The following is an 18,299-nucleotide window of genomic DNA, read 5'->3' on the forward strand; positions in this document are numbered from 1 at the left end:
GGAGGGAGAGGGAGAGATTAGAGGTAGGTGGGCCAAACTGCTGACATTGCACCATCTCTTCCCATCATCTCTATAGGACCCACTGCAGCACGTGGCCCTCCTCAAACGTCAGATGGGAGCAATTTTTTCCTTGGTGAGTCCTGGACTTCCACGAGGACAGCTTTATGCCCAAGGTTCAAGGTTCCATGTACAAGGTACCGTGATGACCTTCCAGGTGGAGGTGCTGGTGGAGTGTATCACCTTTGGCAGCTATGAGCAATGGATAGCCTTTGACTTTGGATGCCGGCCTGTCCTGGTACAGAAGCTACATGTGCAAGTGGGACAGAAAGAGGCCTCTGGGATCCTGCCTACCTCTACCCAGGACCACAACTGTCTTCTCAAGTTGATACGCTGGCACAGTGGAAATCGTTGTGTGGTACCCAGTGTGGCCAGGACAGATGAGCAGGTGAAGCTGCTAGCCAAGTACAAAGTGAGCTCCCAGGAACTGGAATACTATAGGTCAGTGGCTTCTGACCAGATCCCCATAACTCCAGTCAACTATCAGGACAGGATGCACCAATTCTTGTATGTGGAAGAAGAAGCCCAGCAGGAGCTGGTGGCCAAGTGAGCATGGGGTAGAGTCATTGGCTGGGGGAGAGGGAAGGACATGAAGTGGGGCACAGTGGAAGGTGGCAATTAAGAGTTTGGGAGCCATGTCTCCCTATGATACCCTCATTGGCCCGAGACAATTAGAGTCAGAAGAAATCAGGAAATACAGGAATAGAAATACAGCTAAGTTTGAGGGATCTGGGTGGGTTAGAAGTGTTCCAGAGGAGAAGTTTGTAAGAGGCGTAGCTTGCTAACTTATTTATCCTTTTGTCACAGACTGAATCTTCAGGTGGAAGTCACACTGACCTCCAAGATGCAGACCTTGGCTATGGGCATGAAGCTTGCATCACCTGGGGAATTGTATGCCAAGGTTCCAATTCCTTGCTCCCTGACACCAGACACAGACCAGGGCTATTTGCTAAGTAGGGCTGTTAGCACTGCTTACGTGGCACCTGTCCCTGCCCCTGACAATCGTGTGTATGAGGTTCGGGTGGAAGTCAAGGCCACTTCAGAACAGAATGTGTGGCTCCTGCTGCCAGCCCACTGCTGCTCTGCCTTAGGACTTAAAGATGAAGATACACAGCTTATGGAAATCCAGTTTCAAATTGACAAGACTGTATTTGGGATATGGCACCAAGCCATTGATGCACTTCAGGATAACAGACTGGTGGTCCCTGATGTGCCTACCTGTTCTTTGCCTTCTTTGAGGCCACCTCCCCAGGAACTCCGTGGTAATCCAAAACAAAAGCAGGCCATCTCCTTTATCACAGGCACAGCCAGCAGTCTGAGTCGCGTGCCTCCTCTGCTCATTTATGGCCCATTTGGGACAGGCAAGACATACACGCTAGCTATGGCCACACTAGAGGTTATCAAACAGCCAAACACAAAAGTGTTGATCTGTACCCATACCAACAGGTGAGCTGGGTGGGGCATGGGCATATGCAGCTTTCTTTGGCTCAGGATTGGGGCTCGATTCACTAACATTTACTAGGAATCCATGAGATATAGTGTAGTATCATGTTCTGTATTGTAGAGTAGTAGAGTGTAGGAATACAAAGATAAAAACTGACAATATTCTTGTTTACAGGCAGCATATACACAGAGTGAAAATAATAGAATTTTAGAGTTGGAGGGACTTCAAGGGCCATCTAGTCTAGATTAATGTGAAGGAATGTGGAGAATCTCTTTTGTAACATACCTGGTTATAGTCTCCAAAGATCTCTAGAGAGGGGATACTTAGCACTAATTGAGACAGGTCATTCTACTTTGGGATGGCTCTAATCATTGGGAAGTTTTTTGAATAGATCCTCTTTGTAACTCTTCTCCCTTATGATCCTATTTCTGCCCTCTGGGGATGAGTTAATCAAGTCTAATCCCTCCTCCACGTGGCAGCTCTTCAAATATTTGAAGACAAGGATCATGTTCCCCACTAGTCTTTGCTTCTCCAGATAACATAAAGGAGGCTGATACAAGGTAGAATATGAACCGGGCAAAGGGAGGGAGAGATTACTTTCACTTGGATATGGGTGTCAGCAGGAAGTGGGAAGTTCATGGTAGAGGTAGAATATGAGATGAGTCTCAAAGTGAAGGATTTTTATAGTTAGAGATTGATTGGTGAGGTCTTTTGGGGTCTGCTGGGGCCAGCTTAAACCAGGGCTAAGTTACTCATTATTAAAATTTCAGTGTAAGCATTCACACCTTGGAAATCAGCAAGAGAGTAGTCTTACTTTTAATGGAACGTGGAATACATGAAGAAGAGGGGTGGGGGGAATTGATGGGTTTGTTATTATGACTATTCAGTTTGACATGCCAGTGGGAACTGCAGGTGGAACCTACTAGTTTGACACTTATTCTAGGATGAAAATAGAGACTTGGTAATCAGACTTGGCATAAGGTTCAGTGTTATGTTATGCCTCAGTTGGGACTGGGCTTGGAGTTAGGGTCAGTGTAGACAAATGCAAGATATTGTATCTTTGTAAAAAATGAATCCCAAATACCCTTTAGGGTGTTGGGTTCTGAACTCATAATTGTATTCTAGGAAAGGGACCTGAGAATGAGACTAGATTGTGAGTATTCCTGTTGACCATGGAGGACATCAAGTCATTGGTTTATGGTCATTAGTAGAGGTTTGCGTTGAATAATCTCCTTTCTTCCCAGAAGGATATTTTTTCTGATTTTGTCTTCAATTGCTTATTATTTCCCCTTCCTTCTTGTTTGCTGTGCTTTTTCGGATTGTCATCTAATCTATTCATGAAGGTTTCCTAAACTTCTTGGTCTTGGTGCAATAGGTCAGCTTCTACCATCTTCTGAGTTGATTGGTTTGTTTCTGCCAAGAATAGGGACTTTCTGTAAATAAATTGGTTTTTATTAAGTGGGGAATGGCTGAACAAGTTGTGGTATATGAAAGTAATGGAATACTATTATGCTATAAAAATGATGACTAGGCAGACTTCAGAAAAACCTAGAAAGACTTATATGAATTGATGTCAAGTGAAGTGAGTGGAACCAGGAGACCATTGTACACAGTAACAACCACAGTGTGTGTTGACTGACTTTGATAGACTTAGCCCTTCTCAGCAATGCAAGGACCTGAAGCATTTCCAAAAGGCGCATGATGGAAAATGCCATTCACATCCAGAGAAAGAACTATGGAGTCTGAATACAGAGCAAAGCAGACTTAAAAAAAATTAGTTTTTTTTGTTGTTTAGTATCCCTGTTTCTTTTTTGGGCTATGTTTTCTGCTAAAGTCAGTTAGATGCAGGGCTGTTTGTTGTAAAGGGTTCTTAATTTAGGCAGAAAGGCTAAGAACTACGACATTCATCTTTATTGGTGCCAAACCTTCATCCCTGTGTTGGTTGATAGAACCTTCATCCCTATGTTGGTTGGGAAAGAAGAGGGGAGAGGGTGTAAACAAATTAAATGAGCCTATGTTGTTCCTAACTGTATAAGGCTGGACCAGATCTGGATAAGGGTTGGATCAGGATTAGAGCAGGGTTAGGCCACTGAGTTTGGATCAGGATTAAACCTTCCCCACTAGAACAAGATTAGTTCAGAGTTCAACTGAAGCTTGACCAGTATTGGGTCAAGTTAAGATCCCTGTTGAATCCAGGTTAAACTAAGGTTGAACTTAGGTTGGACCAGGATTGGTTTATGGTTAGACCATCATTGGACTGGGTTAGACTAGGGTCGGTCTGGGGGGCACTAGGATTAGATCATCATTGACCCAGGGTTGGAGTAGAGTTAGACTAGGTACAGAGCAGGATTGAACTGGGATTGGACCATGATTTGACTAGTGCTGGGCCAAGGTTAGACCAGTGTATTGTCAGGACCAAAACAGCATTAAATTAAGATTAGGTCCTGGTTGATCTGGGGGGTAAGCAAGAAATACAAACCCTTTCTAAAATCGTATCTTCTTTACTTGTGTTAGTACCCTTGGTTAGGAAAAGGCATCTTTAAAAATCAAACAAACTCTGTTTCCATTGAATTATAGGAAAAAAGAATGGTTTTTCCCTACTAGCCAGGTCAAGGAAGCTGAAAAACTTTGGGTACAATCCTTATGGAGTGAGGAAGGGTTGATGATGGTCACTTTCCCAGTCCACCCTGGTGGAGGTGGGTTTGGAAAGGGAGAATAAAAGGAAGGTTCAGAAAAAAGAGCTCTTTGGAGCCCAGCTGTTTCAGCCATTCCATTTCCTCTTAGAATATCTCCTTTAAGTCCAGTTTTCTAAGGTGATTCTGTATTTCTCTCAATTTTCTGCACCAATGGACAGAGGCAGTTACACAAACAATAGAGGTATAACTATTGCACTGACTTCTTTGGAACATATTGTCAAACTAGAAGGAGCCTTCCTCACTGGCTTGTCCCCTCCTCCCTCAAGTCTGAGTCTGCCTTCCCTGAGTTTACTTAGACAGTAGATTGGGGATACCCTAGGATTCAACATTTATGATGGAAATTGGATAATTGGCACTTGATTAATACCTTTAGACAATTTTGAGAGTGGAGTTCCTTATAATTCTCATTCTCTGTCTCTGTCTCTCTCTCTCTCTGTCTCTCTCTCTCTCTCTCTCTGTCTCTCTTTGTTTCTCACCACCCCCACACATCTCTTTCTTTTCATGTTCCTTTCTCCTTTCTCTGAACAAAAATGCTTAGGACAGTATTTACTAAATATTTCCCAGCAGATTATCAAATTCCTCTTAAGCACTTAAAAAGTTTTTAAATTTAAATTTTTACTTAAGCACTTTGGACCTCTCCTTTGCCTCTGTCTGCATTATAGAGTTTGCATCTCCTGTTAGAATATAACCCCCTTGAGGGATAGGAATTGTGTCCTTGTTTTTTCTTTGTGTACCCAACATTAATTAGCACAGTGCCTTGCTCATAAGAGGCAGGAAATCATTGTTCAATTGAATTGAAGTGATTGAGGAAATCCTGTAGCCATTCTCTCGAACGTCTTCTGTTTTTCCCCCCTGCAGTGCTGCTGACATCTACATCCGTGAGTACTTTCATGCCTATGTCACAGCTGGACACCCTGAGGCTGTGCCACTGAGGGTCAAAAACCCTGACAGCTTCCTCAACCAGACAGACTCGACCACACTGCAGTACTGCTGCCTCTCCAGTGATGGACGCTCCTTCTGCTTCCCGACTCAGGAAAAACTAAAGCAACACCGCGTTATAATCACCACCACTACCTTGTCCCACTACCTGGGTGTGCCACCAGGTTTCTTTTCCCACATTCTCATTGATGAGGCTGCTCAGATGTTAGAATGTGAAGCCATAATTCCGTTGGCCTATGCCATCCAAAACACACGCATTGTCCTGGCCGGGGACCACATGCAAATCACTCCTAAACTCTTCAGTGTGAGGGCCAGGAAGTCCGCTGACCACACGCTGCTTAATCGGCTGTTCCAGTACTACCAGCGGGAGACTCATGAATTGGCTTCCCAGAGCAGGGTCATCTTCCATGAAAATTACCGTTCCACCAAAGCCATTATTTCCTTTGTGGCTCGGAATTTCTACGTGGCTAAGGGCAACCCTATTCAGGCCAGCGGACAGATCCCTGGCCACCCATGCAAGTACCCGCTAATGTTTTGCCATGTGGCTGGTACTCCTGAGAGAGACATAACAATGACATCGTGGTTCAACAGGGCTGAGATAGTGGAGGTGATTGAGAAGGTGCAAGAATTCTACAGTATCTGGGCCTACCAATGGAATACCCCTGATCTGAAGCAAATTTGTGTGGTGTCCCATGGTTCTCAGGTGACTGGCTCTCCTTCCATCTCTGTCTTTTCTCCCTTGCAGGGATTAGAAACAGATTCTTGCTTTGTCAATAGGCAGGCAGAATTTTGTCTTTGAAGTCCCACCTCCAAATGACAGACATTCCAGGTGTCCATTGGGCACTCTGGGAACCCCATATTTCCTAGGATCCTCAAGAAGTATTCTGCATATGAATTGGAAAGTAATGATCATTTTTGGACCCTTTTGTTTTCTAAACCTCTCTCCTTTACCTGGAAAAGAAGGGATCTCTGGGGTCCATCAACATTATTATCGGTCTCAATGATTCATCTTCATTAAGTATATGTTTGCAGATACACATGCTCAGATATAGCATAGTCTAGTGGATAGAAGGGTCTTTGAAGGCAGAACACCCTGGGTTCAAGCCCTGACTCTAACTTATCTTGAATGTGTGACTTTGGTCAAGTCACTTACCCTTTCAGAGTTCTCAGACCACTGTTGAAGAGAAGGTGCCAACCTATATTTGTAGAGACTTTCTTCACCTGGGAGTTCCTTATGGTAATAAAATCTCAGGTCTAGTCTGTGTTTATTCTTACCCGTTGTAGAGAAACTTAGGAAGATGTACAAGTAGTACAATCATTGCCTTCAACAAACATTACAATAGCTCCTGTCCTCTGTGATTACATTATATTGGTACCAGATACCAGTGTTTCTTAATGGAGGCTGGAAATAGTAGGGGCTGTGTGTGTGTGTGTGTGTGTGTGTGTGTGTGTGTGTGTGTGTGTGTGTGTGTCCCATCATCAAGCAGAATGAAGCTGATAGAAACTTACCTTTTCCCTCAATAATCTATAAAGGTTTCATGGAGGAGGTGAGATTTTATAAACTGTGGAATGATGTGAAGAATGTGGCTTAACCTTTTTATTGTTCTGGATGGTTTTCGAAAGGAAGGGGGAGTATACATTCTATATATTCTTTCTTCAGGTGAAGGCCCCAGGCGGTGACATTTGGTTCTGATGGGATTAGTTTGGAGGCTGAGGTTTGGGTATTAAGCTTGGTCATGTAGGGTGGGAGTCTTGAAGAATATTGTTTACTCTGGGCTAAGGTCACTAATTGATCTATTGGTCAATTAATTGGTCTAATTAGTCACTCTTGGTCTATTTTTTAGGTAAAAACACTGAGGCAGGAACTGAGGAAGAAACAACTAGGAGAAGTAGCAGTGGAAAATTTTGAAAATCTGCCAGGTGGGTGTCTAGTGCCAGGAGTATAAGGTTGGAAGGTAACACGTCTAGGTCCTGTGGGGATGGGGGCATGGAGGACCAATCTCAGGTGACCTTAGCTGTCTATTTACAGCCTTATTCATTTGCTGTTCACTGTTACTGCAGCGAGGCCCCTAGACAAGGGATGGTGAAGGGATCCTGTTTTCTAATTCCTTGAGTCTTTGATAGGGACACTTATTAAGAGCAAGGGTCCCTCAAAACTCACTGTATGTATGTATGTATATGTGGGGGCTACATGTGGCCCTCTAGGGTCTCAAGTACAGCCCTTTGACTGAATCCAGACTTCACAGAATGAGGGGTCAGTGTAGAAATTTTTACTATCTCTTCTCAAGACCTCTAAGACCATGATCAGTCATTAGTCACAACTTCTTTGGGAGGGACAGAGGTACACTTAAAGAAACTGAGTGTTGAGTTCTCTTTATAATTGCAGTAGGGCTCTTTGGTCAGCTTGAATATAGGTACAACTTTGCATATGTGATCCATTCTAAGGGTGGAAGGGAGTCAGGACTCTTATGGTATAGCGGCCAGGGGTGGGAAGTGGTGGGGTAAGGAAACTTTCTGTTGCCTCACATATACCTAGATCACTCTTGATGATAGATGTCAATCACCTTGATAATTATCATCATCTAATACAGAGATGCATGATTTCTTTAGAACTAGACCTATCTAGAGGATCCGAGAGTCTTGGCCTTGGCTGCTTCTTTTCCCTATAATGGGAAAGGTTCCCCAGGGCAGGTTCTCCCTTTGCTTGCCCCCTCCCAGTGTCTTTCTCATGGTCATCTGGCTCTTTGACAATTAGGGATTCCGATCTGGCCTAACTCTTTCCTGTTCTGCTTTTACTTGTCTGGCTATGTTCTGATTTTTTTGGTCTTGGTTCTTCTCTTAGGTCGCGAGTTCCGAGTGATCATTCTCAGCACAGTTCACACTCGGGAAAGCCTGCTCAGCAGCTCGGTCCCCCACCTGGAATTCTTTAGTGAGGCCCGAGTGCTGAACACAGTGATGACCAGGGCCCAGTCACAGGTGGTTGCTGTGGGGGATGCTGTGGCCCTTTGTTCTTTTGGACGTTGCAGCAAGGTATGGAAGCGCTTCATTCAGGAGTGTGTAGAGATGCACAGTGTGTCCCCTGTGGATCTTACTATGGAACAAATCAAGCAAGATGTGGCACACAGGCAGCTCTGGGCCCGGCAAAATGGACTGCTCCCTGTGAAGGCCTCCAGGGAGGACTTACTAGAAGAGGAGGACAATGACAATGACATTCCTTCGTGGGTGTCTGATGCCGAACTCAATGCTGATGACCCCATCCTGCAGGAGTTGCTGGATGAGAGCAAGAATGTGGCAGTGACCGTAACTGAGGATGGGCTGCTGAACGTGACATCAGGTGCCCGGTCCCGCCTTCAAGGACAACAGTATTTAAGCTTTCCTGTGCCAGTGCTGCAGAAATATCTACGCATGCAGCCCAAGATATATAGGAAATGTGAACTGATTAAGGAGGCCTTTGAGAAGGCATCTGCCTTCACCATAGATGACTCACCACCCCTTATTATTCAGATCAGAGGACGTACCAACTGTGGTATGGCCTTCACTGGTGACCAAGTTCTAGTGGAAATCCTAACCCCAGAACTGGAGGAACAGGGGTATTCCTGGCGCCCCATGGGCCGAGTAGTAGGTGTACTGGAAAGGGGTGACCGTGAACTCATCTTCATATGCAAGATGGATGAGTTTGATCCCCGAGTAATGATCCCCATTGACCCTTCAGTCACCAAGATCTTTGTACCAGAATTAAAGGATAAGCCCAACACTATTCCCATCCGCCGTTTACAACGAGGACACATTAAGCTCATTAGTTATGAGAAGATAACAGAGGAGACCAAGCGCAACCAACTCTTTCGTGTACAGATTATCTCCTGGAAAGAGAGATTTTACTATCCATTAGGTATCATACTTGAGATTCTTCCCTTGCCTTTGACCTTAGAACAAGGTTTAAAGATTCTGGACATGGAATACTCTCTGAATGCCAATGGAAGATACCCAACTGCAGTCATTAAGGAAGTGAACCAGCACAACTGCAGTAAACTTAGTCTGTATCGGGGACAGTGGAAGGACTGCAGGAATTATTTGACCTTTACTGTGGACCCACAGGGTTCCCGGGATCTGGATGATGCTATCAGTGTCCGGGATCTGGGAAGCCAATATGAGATAGCTGTCCATATATCTGATGTGGCCAGCTTCATGCCAAAGGATGGGGCACTTGACCGTGAGGCTAGGAAGCGAGGTGCTACATATTATGCTCCTGGAAAGGATCCTGTGGCCATGCTCCCATCCAGGCTCAGCCAGGACCTATTCAGTCTCCTTCCCCAACAAGAACGTCGAACCATCTCCCTGATTCTTACAGTGGAGAAGGAAGGTGACCAAATAGTACAATGGCATATTACACCATCTATGATATGCTCTGACCTCCAGCTGACCTATGAGGAGGCTGAAGTTATTATTAAAAGTCACCCTGGTGGTGGGGCCTGGCTGCCTCTCCGGCTGGGCACTGTAGAAGGCTGTGTTGTGGCTGCCTATCATTTTTCCCAAGTCCTCCGAAGAAGTCGCCTTCAAGGAGATTGCTACTATGACCAACCAGATGAAGACAGCCCTCTTGGCTCACGTAGCTCCCACCAGATGATTCAGGAGCTCATGATCCTATTCAATAGCTATGTAGCTAAATTCCTAGTACACAAGGATAACACAAAGTTGGTCACCCCGCTGAGGTGCCAGGCTGAGCCCAGTTCTCAGCAAGTAACCCAACTAAAGGAAAAGTACAGTCACTTGCTCCCTCTGTCCCTTCATCTCTCTTACCGTCTCTCTGGCCAGACCACAAGTGCTTCCCAAGCAAATGGCTCAGTATACAACCTTTGCATCCTGCGTCCACTTTGGGACCACCTGTGTCAAGCTGCTGACAGCAAGGACTATAACAAGATGGTGGACCTCATTGCCACAGATGATATCCACCCCACTCTGGCCCCAGCTGGACTGGAGTTCCGAAAGCTGCTTAGCCGTTCCTACTTTAGCCGCTCAAACTCTACTAGCTTGTCTAGGGCTGGACACTACTCATTGCAGGTGGACTGGTACACTTGGGCATCATCCCCCATAAGGCGCTACATTGATGTGGTGCTCCAGCGGCATCTCCATGCTGCTATGGGCCAGAGCCAGCCTGGCTATTCCCCTGAAGATATTGACTTGTTGTGCCATGACTTTAATCGAAAGAATGGGCGTGCACAGGCTTATGAGCGCAAGGCACACTGCCTTCACCTGGCCACCCAGCTCAAGGCCCAGCTGCTGACAAAGTTGTGCTTTGTGGTGAATGTGGAATCTGCAAACCGCTTTTTTAAGGTGATTTTCCCTATGAACCGGGATACCCTGCCTGACCCCCATCTTGTCAATTATCGTGCACTGCAATTGGTAGAGCAGCCCACCTTCATCCCTGAGCGCCAGAACATAAAGCTGGTATGGAGGAGGAGAATGTACTCTCTGGATAAGGGCAAAGTGTGGACTCCATCTTCTAAAACCCTGGTGGATACACATGTCATGCCAATAAGCAGTGTCATCTGGCAGGACCTGCTGGTGGCCATCCAGAATCAGAACTTTCAGAAGGCAGCAGCCTTGCTCCTAAAGTCTAGGGGGGCTGCCCAGACTTCCTACCATCGGCCTCTAGGCCAGGTGTTTCGAAGCAAGTGCTCCCACTATGTAGAGGTGAACCTAGAGCTAAGTACTGGAGATGCACTGCAGATGCAGCTAACTACTGATGTCCAGAGGGGCTTTCTTGTGCCCTCCATCCAGATGTGGATGTTGACACCAGGTTTTGCCATTTGCCTGGAGCATGCTGAGAAATCCATTGACTGCTTTTCCCGCTATGCTTCCCAGGCAACCAAGGATGTGTACTCTGAGGCACAAGAATATTCCAGGGTATGGGAACCTCTCTGTGCAATGGAGTCTGCTTCTAGTGCTGTGGCTGAGAATGACTCTATTCTCTTGCACGGTGTTCCCATTACCTGGGACCAAGAAAGGAACAGCCAGGGACAGATGCAAGGTTTCTTCTGCTTGACCTATAGCTTTCTCAAGGAATGTGCAATTGATGTCAACTTTAATTTCTGCTACCTCTGCATCCGGTTGGAGAACCTAAAACTCCAGGGTTCAGTAGAAGATGAGGAGAAGGAGAAAGGAAAGGAGGCTGCTCTGTGCCAAGACTTCAGGAAGCTCAGCTTGTGCAAGAAGGCAGTAGAACCACCTGTGGTCAATACTCTTGACTCTTGTTTGAATGTAGACCCTGACACCTATACCTGGGTGGCTCATGGGCTAACAGATGAAATGGATCAAGATACCAAAAAGGTTGATCGGAGAGAAGAGCGACAGAGAATCCATTTTTTTCTTCACCATGTAGCCATGGATGGTGTCCCTGTGGAGGTCACCAGAAAGGGAGCTTGCTTCACCATTGAGATTATCCCAAAACTGCTGCCAGATATGTGAGTGCTCACAGAAAGGTAGTAGTAGAGGGGTGTGTGTATAAGAGTGTGTGTGTGTGTGTGTGTGTGTGTGTGTGTGTGTGTGTGTGTGCACGTGTGACTGGGGCAGAAATGAACAGAAGTGGGCCAGGACTCCCAATGGGCCAGGACTCCCACCCTGGGAAAGTAACACCCCAACCCAGAAGATTAGGGTTTGGGCTCATATCCTGATCATTTTTAAGATCATTTTTTAAAAGTTCCATTTAGTCTGGAGAGGTCAGAGTACTTTCTAGCCCCTTGACTTTTTGGTCTTATGTCTGGGGCCTTAAGTCTTGCTGTGTTCCTCATTAACCCTCTTTCCGGGCATTTCTCTGAAGTGCCAGCTGCCTATGTTTCCCTTCTTTCCTTTCCCTGAGCTGTCTCATGGATCATGCTAATTATAACTGAGGATTTCCTTCTATTTTTTTCCCAAGCCGGAAGGAGGAAGCCATCTGGAAACTGAAATATGCCTCACCACTTGTCACCAGCATTGCCTTAGGCCAGCCCATCAAGGAAGGTCAGTCACAGAATGGCATTTGAGTGCTTAGCTCCTCAGCACCCCTGTGACCCTGTATGGCCCATGAATAGTAAGGGGGATGGGCAGGCAGAGAAGGGTATAGAAGAAGGACCTTGGGACAGTATCCCAAGGGCTTGACTTTGACTCTACTTTCTCCCTTGTCTCACATTCAGATTTCTTTCCTCTTTATCCCAGCCTCTGGCATTGTTTATCCCTTCTATGACCCCCTTTTCTCTCTTGATTTATGAAAAAAAAATCCTACCCCTGGATTTCCCTCCTATTCTCTGTTCTGTCTTTTCAGTGTCCTGCAGTGCCATGAAGTCCAATGTCCTGAAGCGACAGACCTTTGACATCCCACGAGGAAAATTCAAGCTCAATAAGAGTCAGAACAGTGCTGTGCTAGAGGCTCTTCAAAAGCCTTTTACCCTCATCCAAGGGCCACCAGGTGAGACAGAAGCTTTAGTGCATACTGGATAGCTTTTGGGTAAAGCTCCCCACTGAGAACTTTCATTAGACCAGTGAGGTGGCCAATGCCATCATCTCCACTTCCAGACCCACCTTGCTGGACCGGTGAGCATAGAAAGACAGGCCAAATGCAGCCTCTGAGTGTGAAAGCTAATAAAATCAAAGGATTTAGACTGAGAAGTGAGCTGATATAATTTAGGCCAATCCCTTATTCCCCTTCATTTTAAAATGAGAAAACTGAGTTGAAGTGGTTTGCCTAAGACCATATAGGTAGCACTGCTGGGATTTGAACACATTTTCTGAGTGTTCTTTCTGATATACTTGAAGGATTTGGTTCGAATTCTTTTTTCATTTCTGCGTTCAGAGTGAGGATGTGGAGAGCTGTGACCTGGATGTCTATAATTATCTTTCCTCTTCCAGTTCTGATTATGTAGGGACAGAGTTTTCTTCTCTATAGAATGAGGGGATTGGACAGAGTTCTGACACTGGGAGCGCTGGGAAGTCTACACAGCACAGAGTCATATTCCTTCTTTACTGCACACAAAACAGACTTGAGAAGGTTTGTAAGATGCTGAGAAGGGAGTTATTTTTCTTAGCTTGTGGCCAATATAGGTAAGATCTCACTACCTAACTCTGGAAGATTCAACCTATAGATAGTCCAAGAGAGGTTAAATGATTTTCCTAAAGTCATAAAGCTAGTAAGAGTCTAGATTCAAAATCTGATCCTCTGACTTGAAGTCCAGTAATTTTTACTACCAGAGCATGCAGTCAGGAAATCATCAATAGCTGAATGAGAGTGAAGTGAAACTGTAGGTCAGGATGGGAGCGGAATGGGCTCACATTGCTGATACCTGTTTCTGGGTCTCTAGGCACTGGGAAGACAGTGGTTGGGGTCCATATTGTATACTGGTTCCATAAGCTTAACCAGGAGAAGCCGGAGATTGCCCCACTGCCCTTGAAAGGGGAGAAAAAAGACAAAGGGGAGAAGTGCATCCTATATTGCGGGCCATCCAACAAATCCGTTGATGTTGTTTCAGGTAAGTTGGCTTAGCCACTTAGAAGGGCTCAGTTTTTCCTTCTAAAATGGGCAGCTCCACATCTTCCACCTTATTTTGTCCTTAGACAGATCTGGGGTTAATATCCTCCTTTGACACTTGGTGAAGTAAGTGATAATCCATATGTCTCCTTACTCAGGACTGGGGTCAATGGAAGATGAGACAATAATATTAGCCTTTTTTTCCCTAGAAATCCTCCTTCAGTGGAAGGAGGAACTCAGGCCATTGCAAGTATACAGTGAACAGATGGAGGCCATGGAATTCCCTGCACCAGGGAGCTATAGAAATATGTTTCGCAAAAATAACCGGGAAGGGAAGCCAAAACCTGAGCTCAGGTAGGAAGGCTGTGGATGTGGGTACCGTGTGAATGAATGTAGTAATGTTTTCCTTTCTGTTAATGGGCCTCTATGTACATGTTTGTGTAAGTATGTGAGTCTTCTCCCCACTCTTATCCCTCTTCCCTATCTTGATGTATGCATGGGTTACATGAGCAGCAGTGGGAGCCAAGCTGGTGATCAGGTTGGATTTGGGTAGATTTTGGTCTAGTCCTATTCACAGTGCATGGTCCACCTGAATCTCCATAAGAATACAGTATATGGTTACTCTGCCTCAGAGGAGGATATGATGGTCAGGAGGAAAGTGGGGGACAGAAACTGAATCGTGACCTCTCTCTTTACAGAGACATCATTCTCCATCATCGTATCCGGATGCCGTCCAATCCATTCTCTCGCAAGATTATAGAATTTGATACCAGAGTGAGGATGGGGGATCAGTTCTCTGAAGAAGAGATTGAACTGTGAGTGGCTCCAGGGAAGGGGTTGGGAAAGTAGTGTTTCCTGAAGTCCTGGCTGGAAAGTCTGGGTAGTAAGGATAGTGTGTGTGTGCATGCGTGCATGCATGCATGCATGCATTTGTGAGTGCATGTGTGTATGTGTGTATGTGTATTGGGGTAGGGAGTGGTGTGGTGAGAGAAGAGGCAGAATGAAAACGGATTCAGAGATAGCTTTAAATGTTCTGGAGCAGGAGGGGATATAAATGTGCCAATCTGCTCTCCAGGTTCTAGGACAGTCACTTTATAACTATGCTGGTGATAAATGGAGATATTCTGTAACAGTTACAATTTTGTTATATCTGATAGAGCTAGGCATTCTAGAATTTGACCCCTGACCTTCTTGAATTTCACATTGTTTCTTTGTAAAAATTTTCTAGGATATTCCTTCCCCCCTCCCCTCTGTTCCCCACACACCTGGAGAGCCTCTCCTTATAATAAAGAATTAAAAAAGAAGAAAAAGTTCAGCAATGTATTGATCAGTACATCAAGTCCAATAGTGTACCCACATATATAGTATGCCCCATCCCCCGAGGAAGGGATTGAAAGGTACATTCTTATATCTTCCTTGGGGTTGAACTTGGTGATTATAATTACACAGCATTCAATTCATATTTTTTCTGTTTCAATGTACCTTGTTGTAGTCACTCCTGCTTCTTCTTACTTCATTTTGTATCAGTTGTAAATATCCCATGCTTCTTTTCATTCATATTAGTACAGTGTATGTTCCATTACATTCACGTATACACTTTGTTTAGCCACTCTCGAGTCAATAGGCTATTGCTATGAATATTTTGGTGTATATGAGGCCTCTCTGTCTTTTCTATCTTTTTATTTTCTCCTCCCGCCCAACCCCCAATGGAGAAAAATAACAACAAAAGATACATAACAAACATGCAGTCAAGCATTAAGCCCATGTTTCTTAACCTTGGTGTTTGCCCCTAGCCCTTCCTGACTCTTTTTGATCTCATTTACTTGACCTCTCAGGTATAAGTCGATCACCACTAAGGCCCGGAAATATGAACTAAGCACCCATGACATCATCCTTTGTACCTGCTCCTGTGCGGCCTCCTCCATTCTCACCAAGCAACTCAACATCAAACAGATTCTTATTGATGAGGCTGGCATGTCCACAGAGCCTGAAAGCCTCATTCCCCTTGTTAACTTTCCACAGGCTGAGAAGGTAAGATAGTGCCCACCTTGATTTTCCCATGTTCCAGGCCCTATGTTTCCTCTGAGTTGAGGAGGGGGTAGAGCAAGTGGAATAGTTGGTATAATGCCTAGTATGAATAGTTATTGCATGTACCTTTAGTGTCTTATCTTCCTGACCTAAAAAAGAGACCTAGGAACTGGTTTGAACCAGCTAGACCCAGCTTTAGGTACAGTTCAGAGGGGAAATGAGATCAAGATGGCTAAAGGGAGACAAATCAAAGGCTGGAGACCCTGGCCATGTATAGCTCTAGGTCTGGCTGAAACTTTCTTTTTTGGGCTCTAGGTGGTGTTGCTAGGGGACCACAAACAGCTTCAGCCTTTTGTAAAGAATGATCACTGTCAAAATCTGGGCTTGGAGAAATCCCTCTTTGAGCGCTACCATCATCAAGCCTGGATGCTGGATACACAGTACCGAATGGTGAGAGGCCTGGTCCTTTCCCTTTCCTATCCCTGTAATGCTCTGCTCCCTAAACCCTTGCTCCCACACAAATAATCCCAGTCACACCAATGTGTATCTTCATACACATAGCCACATGCATACTGTGGCAGATGAAAGATGAAATGCCTGAGGAAACAAAGGTTCAAGCTTCTAAGCATTTTGATTTATTAAGCAATGCATGGCAGTTGCCCAACAAACTGGGCACAGACCTTCTCAACTTAGTGCTGGACCCTGAATAGGGGTAGGGGGTGGAGAGACAGATTTTTATACATTAAAAACAGTTAATCAAATAAGACCAATTAATTAAAAGGAAATAATACAACATTTGGTCATCCAATTACTAATTGGATGAAAAATTAAGGACTTTCCAAGTTGGGAGGGGAAGAAGAGGGGAACAGGTACAATTCCCTGAATTGAGAAAAGAGGTGTCCCACTCCTCCCAAGTGTCTGTAAACAATCAAAGGAACATGGAAACAATAACTGATTGATCATTATGGGGCCAGTCCTCAGATAAGACATATGGATTGCTTGAGTTGTGTGAGAAAGCTTCTTACTTCAGTCTTTGGATCCGAATGGATTTCTGGTCTACATAACTTAGGTCCTTAGTTAATGGTTTCTAAGCAACAAAAGAGGTGGTCTAGCTTCCCAGTCACAGAGGGCTAGGTTCAAACAATACAATAAGGTTTTCTCCCAATTCTCACCATTAAATAAAGTTTTCTCACAAGACAGAAATTGGACTAGACCCATTACTGAATAGAAACTAAGCTGGCTTCAGAATTGAATCACAAGATGGAGTCAGTGTGGTTTACTCAGTTTCCCCAATTAACCACTTGCTGTCCTAATCCCTTCAGTTTCCCCAATATACATATTCATACATATACACAATTGCCCCACAAATACCCACAAATAAAGCCATACACACTATCATACTCTTATTCCTACACATCTACATATGAACACACAAATACTCCTATATATAAAAATAGTTATTTACACGTACAGTTACATGAATCAATATACACACAGTCCTGTACACATGCATATATACATACAACTCCCTCTTAAATACATAGACACATATGCAGCCTATTCTATATACATAGAATCCTACATATATGCAGAGATATACATAGCCATTTACCCTTCCTCTACTACAAATAACCACATAGATATGCTTTTTCACACAATCCAGTTTCCACTTTATGAGCCACTGGTCAAATGGAAGCAATGTGGCATTAGATTTCTTGAGGTCATAGTGATGGATCAGTAGGAGGAGCCACCTGAGAAGGTGCTGGCAGGAGAATGGAGCCAGGGAAGAATGTAGTGGGGTTATCTCGTAATTACCGAAAGAGTAGATTTTTGATCAGGAGGGCTTGATTTGTTCTGTAAGAGACCTCATGACTGGAGAGGATGATAAACCAAGAGCTAGAGGGCAACACAGGGGCCACCTACCTCAAAACCTTCATTTTAGGAAAAGGGAATTGAAGCTCACAGTGATTAAATGACTTGACTAAGGCCAAACAGGTAGAACCAGAAATGGGATTTAAACCCAGGTGTTTTGCCCCCAGAGCCAAAGTCTTTTCACTGTACCACACTGGTTAGAGACTGAGTTTGGTGAGTAGGGATGAAGGAGCTATTTAGGGCCACTGACCAATAGGAGTATTTAATAGAGGGCCATAAATCAACTTAATATTTTTTATTGACATGTATAAACTTCAGTTGCTTTTAAAATAAAAAAAAAAGAGACATTCATCTATGTAGCAAACAGGACAAATATTTCAATTCCATGTTATGTCCAGGTAAAGGGAGGAGTGAGGTACAGCCTGTAGCATATAAAGAACTGTCCTAGAAGTCAGGAAGACCTCAGTTCTGCCATTCGTTCTCTGTGTGATCCTGGGCAAGTCTCTTACTCAGGAAATTTTTTAAGACTAATTGATCTGCCTTACTAGAGGAAGTTGTTCACTGCAAACTCTATATACTGATGAAATCATGAATCTAGTTAAAAAAGGAGGGGAGAAGAAGAGGAAAAGAACAGATATGGAGAGAGGAGATAGTTGACAGAAGTGTAGATGGAAATGAGAGACACAAGGGGAGTGAGGGAGGAAGGAATTCAATTGAATAAGCATTTGTTAAATGTCTATACATGGCTGGCACTGTCCTAGGCCTG

At 44.5% G+C, this 18,299-nt stretch overlaps 1 protein-coding gene across 1 annotated transcript in view; it reads left to right on the forward strand.

Annotated features, from left to right (window-relative positions):
* Positions 1-18,299, forward strand: part of HELZ2 (helicase with zinc finger 2) — a 36,082-nt gene that overhangs the window by 8,389 nt on the left and 9,394 nt on the right. The window contains exons 5-16 of the mRNA XM_072633292.1: positions 77-603; positions 865-1,503; positions 5,056-5,839; positions 6,981-7,056; positions 7,979-11,597; positions 12,050-12,132; positions 12,434-12,577; positions 13,467-13,634; positions 13,843-13,987; positions 14,332-14,448; positions 15,469-15,664; positions 15,977-16,111. Of these exons, the coding sequence (XP_072489393.1) occupies positions 77-603; positions 865-1,503; positions 5,056-5,839; positions 6,981-7,056; positions 7,979-11,597; positions 12,050-12,132; positions 12,434-12,577; positions 13,467-13,634; positions 13,843-13,987; positions 14,332-14,448; positions 15,469-15,664; positions 15,977-16,111 (6,633 nt within the window). The remainder of the gene's footprint in view (positions 1-76; positions 604-864; positions 1,504-5,055; positions 5,840-6,980; positions 7,057-7,978; positions 11,598-12,049; positions 12,133-12,433; positions 12,578-13,466; positions 13,635-13,842; positions 13,988-14,331; positions 14,449-15,468; positions 15,665-15,976; positions 16,112-18,299) is intronic.

This window comes from Notamacropus eugenii, chromosome 1 (genome assembly GCF_028372415.1).
Source record: "Notamacropus eugenii isolate mMacEug1 chromosome 1, mMacEug1.pri_v2, whole genome shotgun sequence".
In the NCBI taxonomy this organism is placed as follows: domain Eukaryota; kingdom Metazoa; phylum Chordata; class Mammalia; order Diprotodontia; family Macropodidae; genus Notamacropus; species Notamacropus eugenii.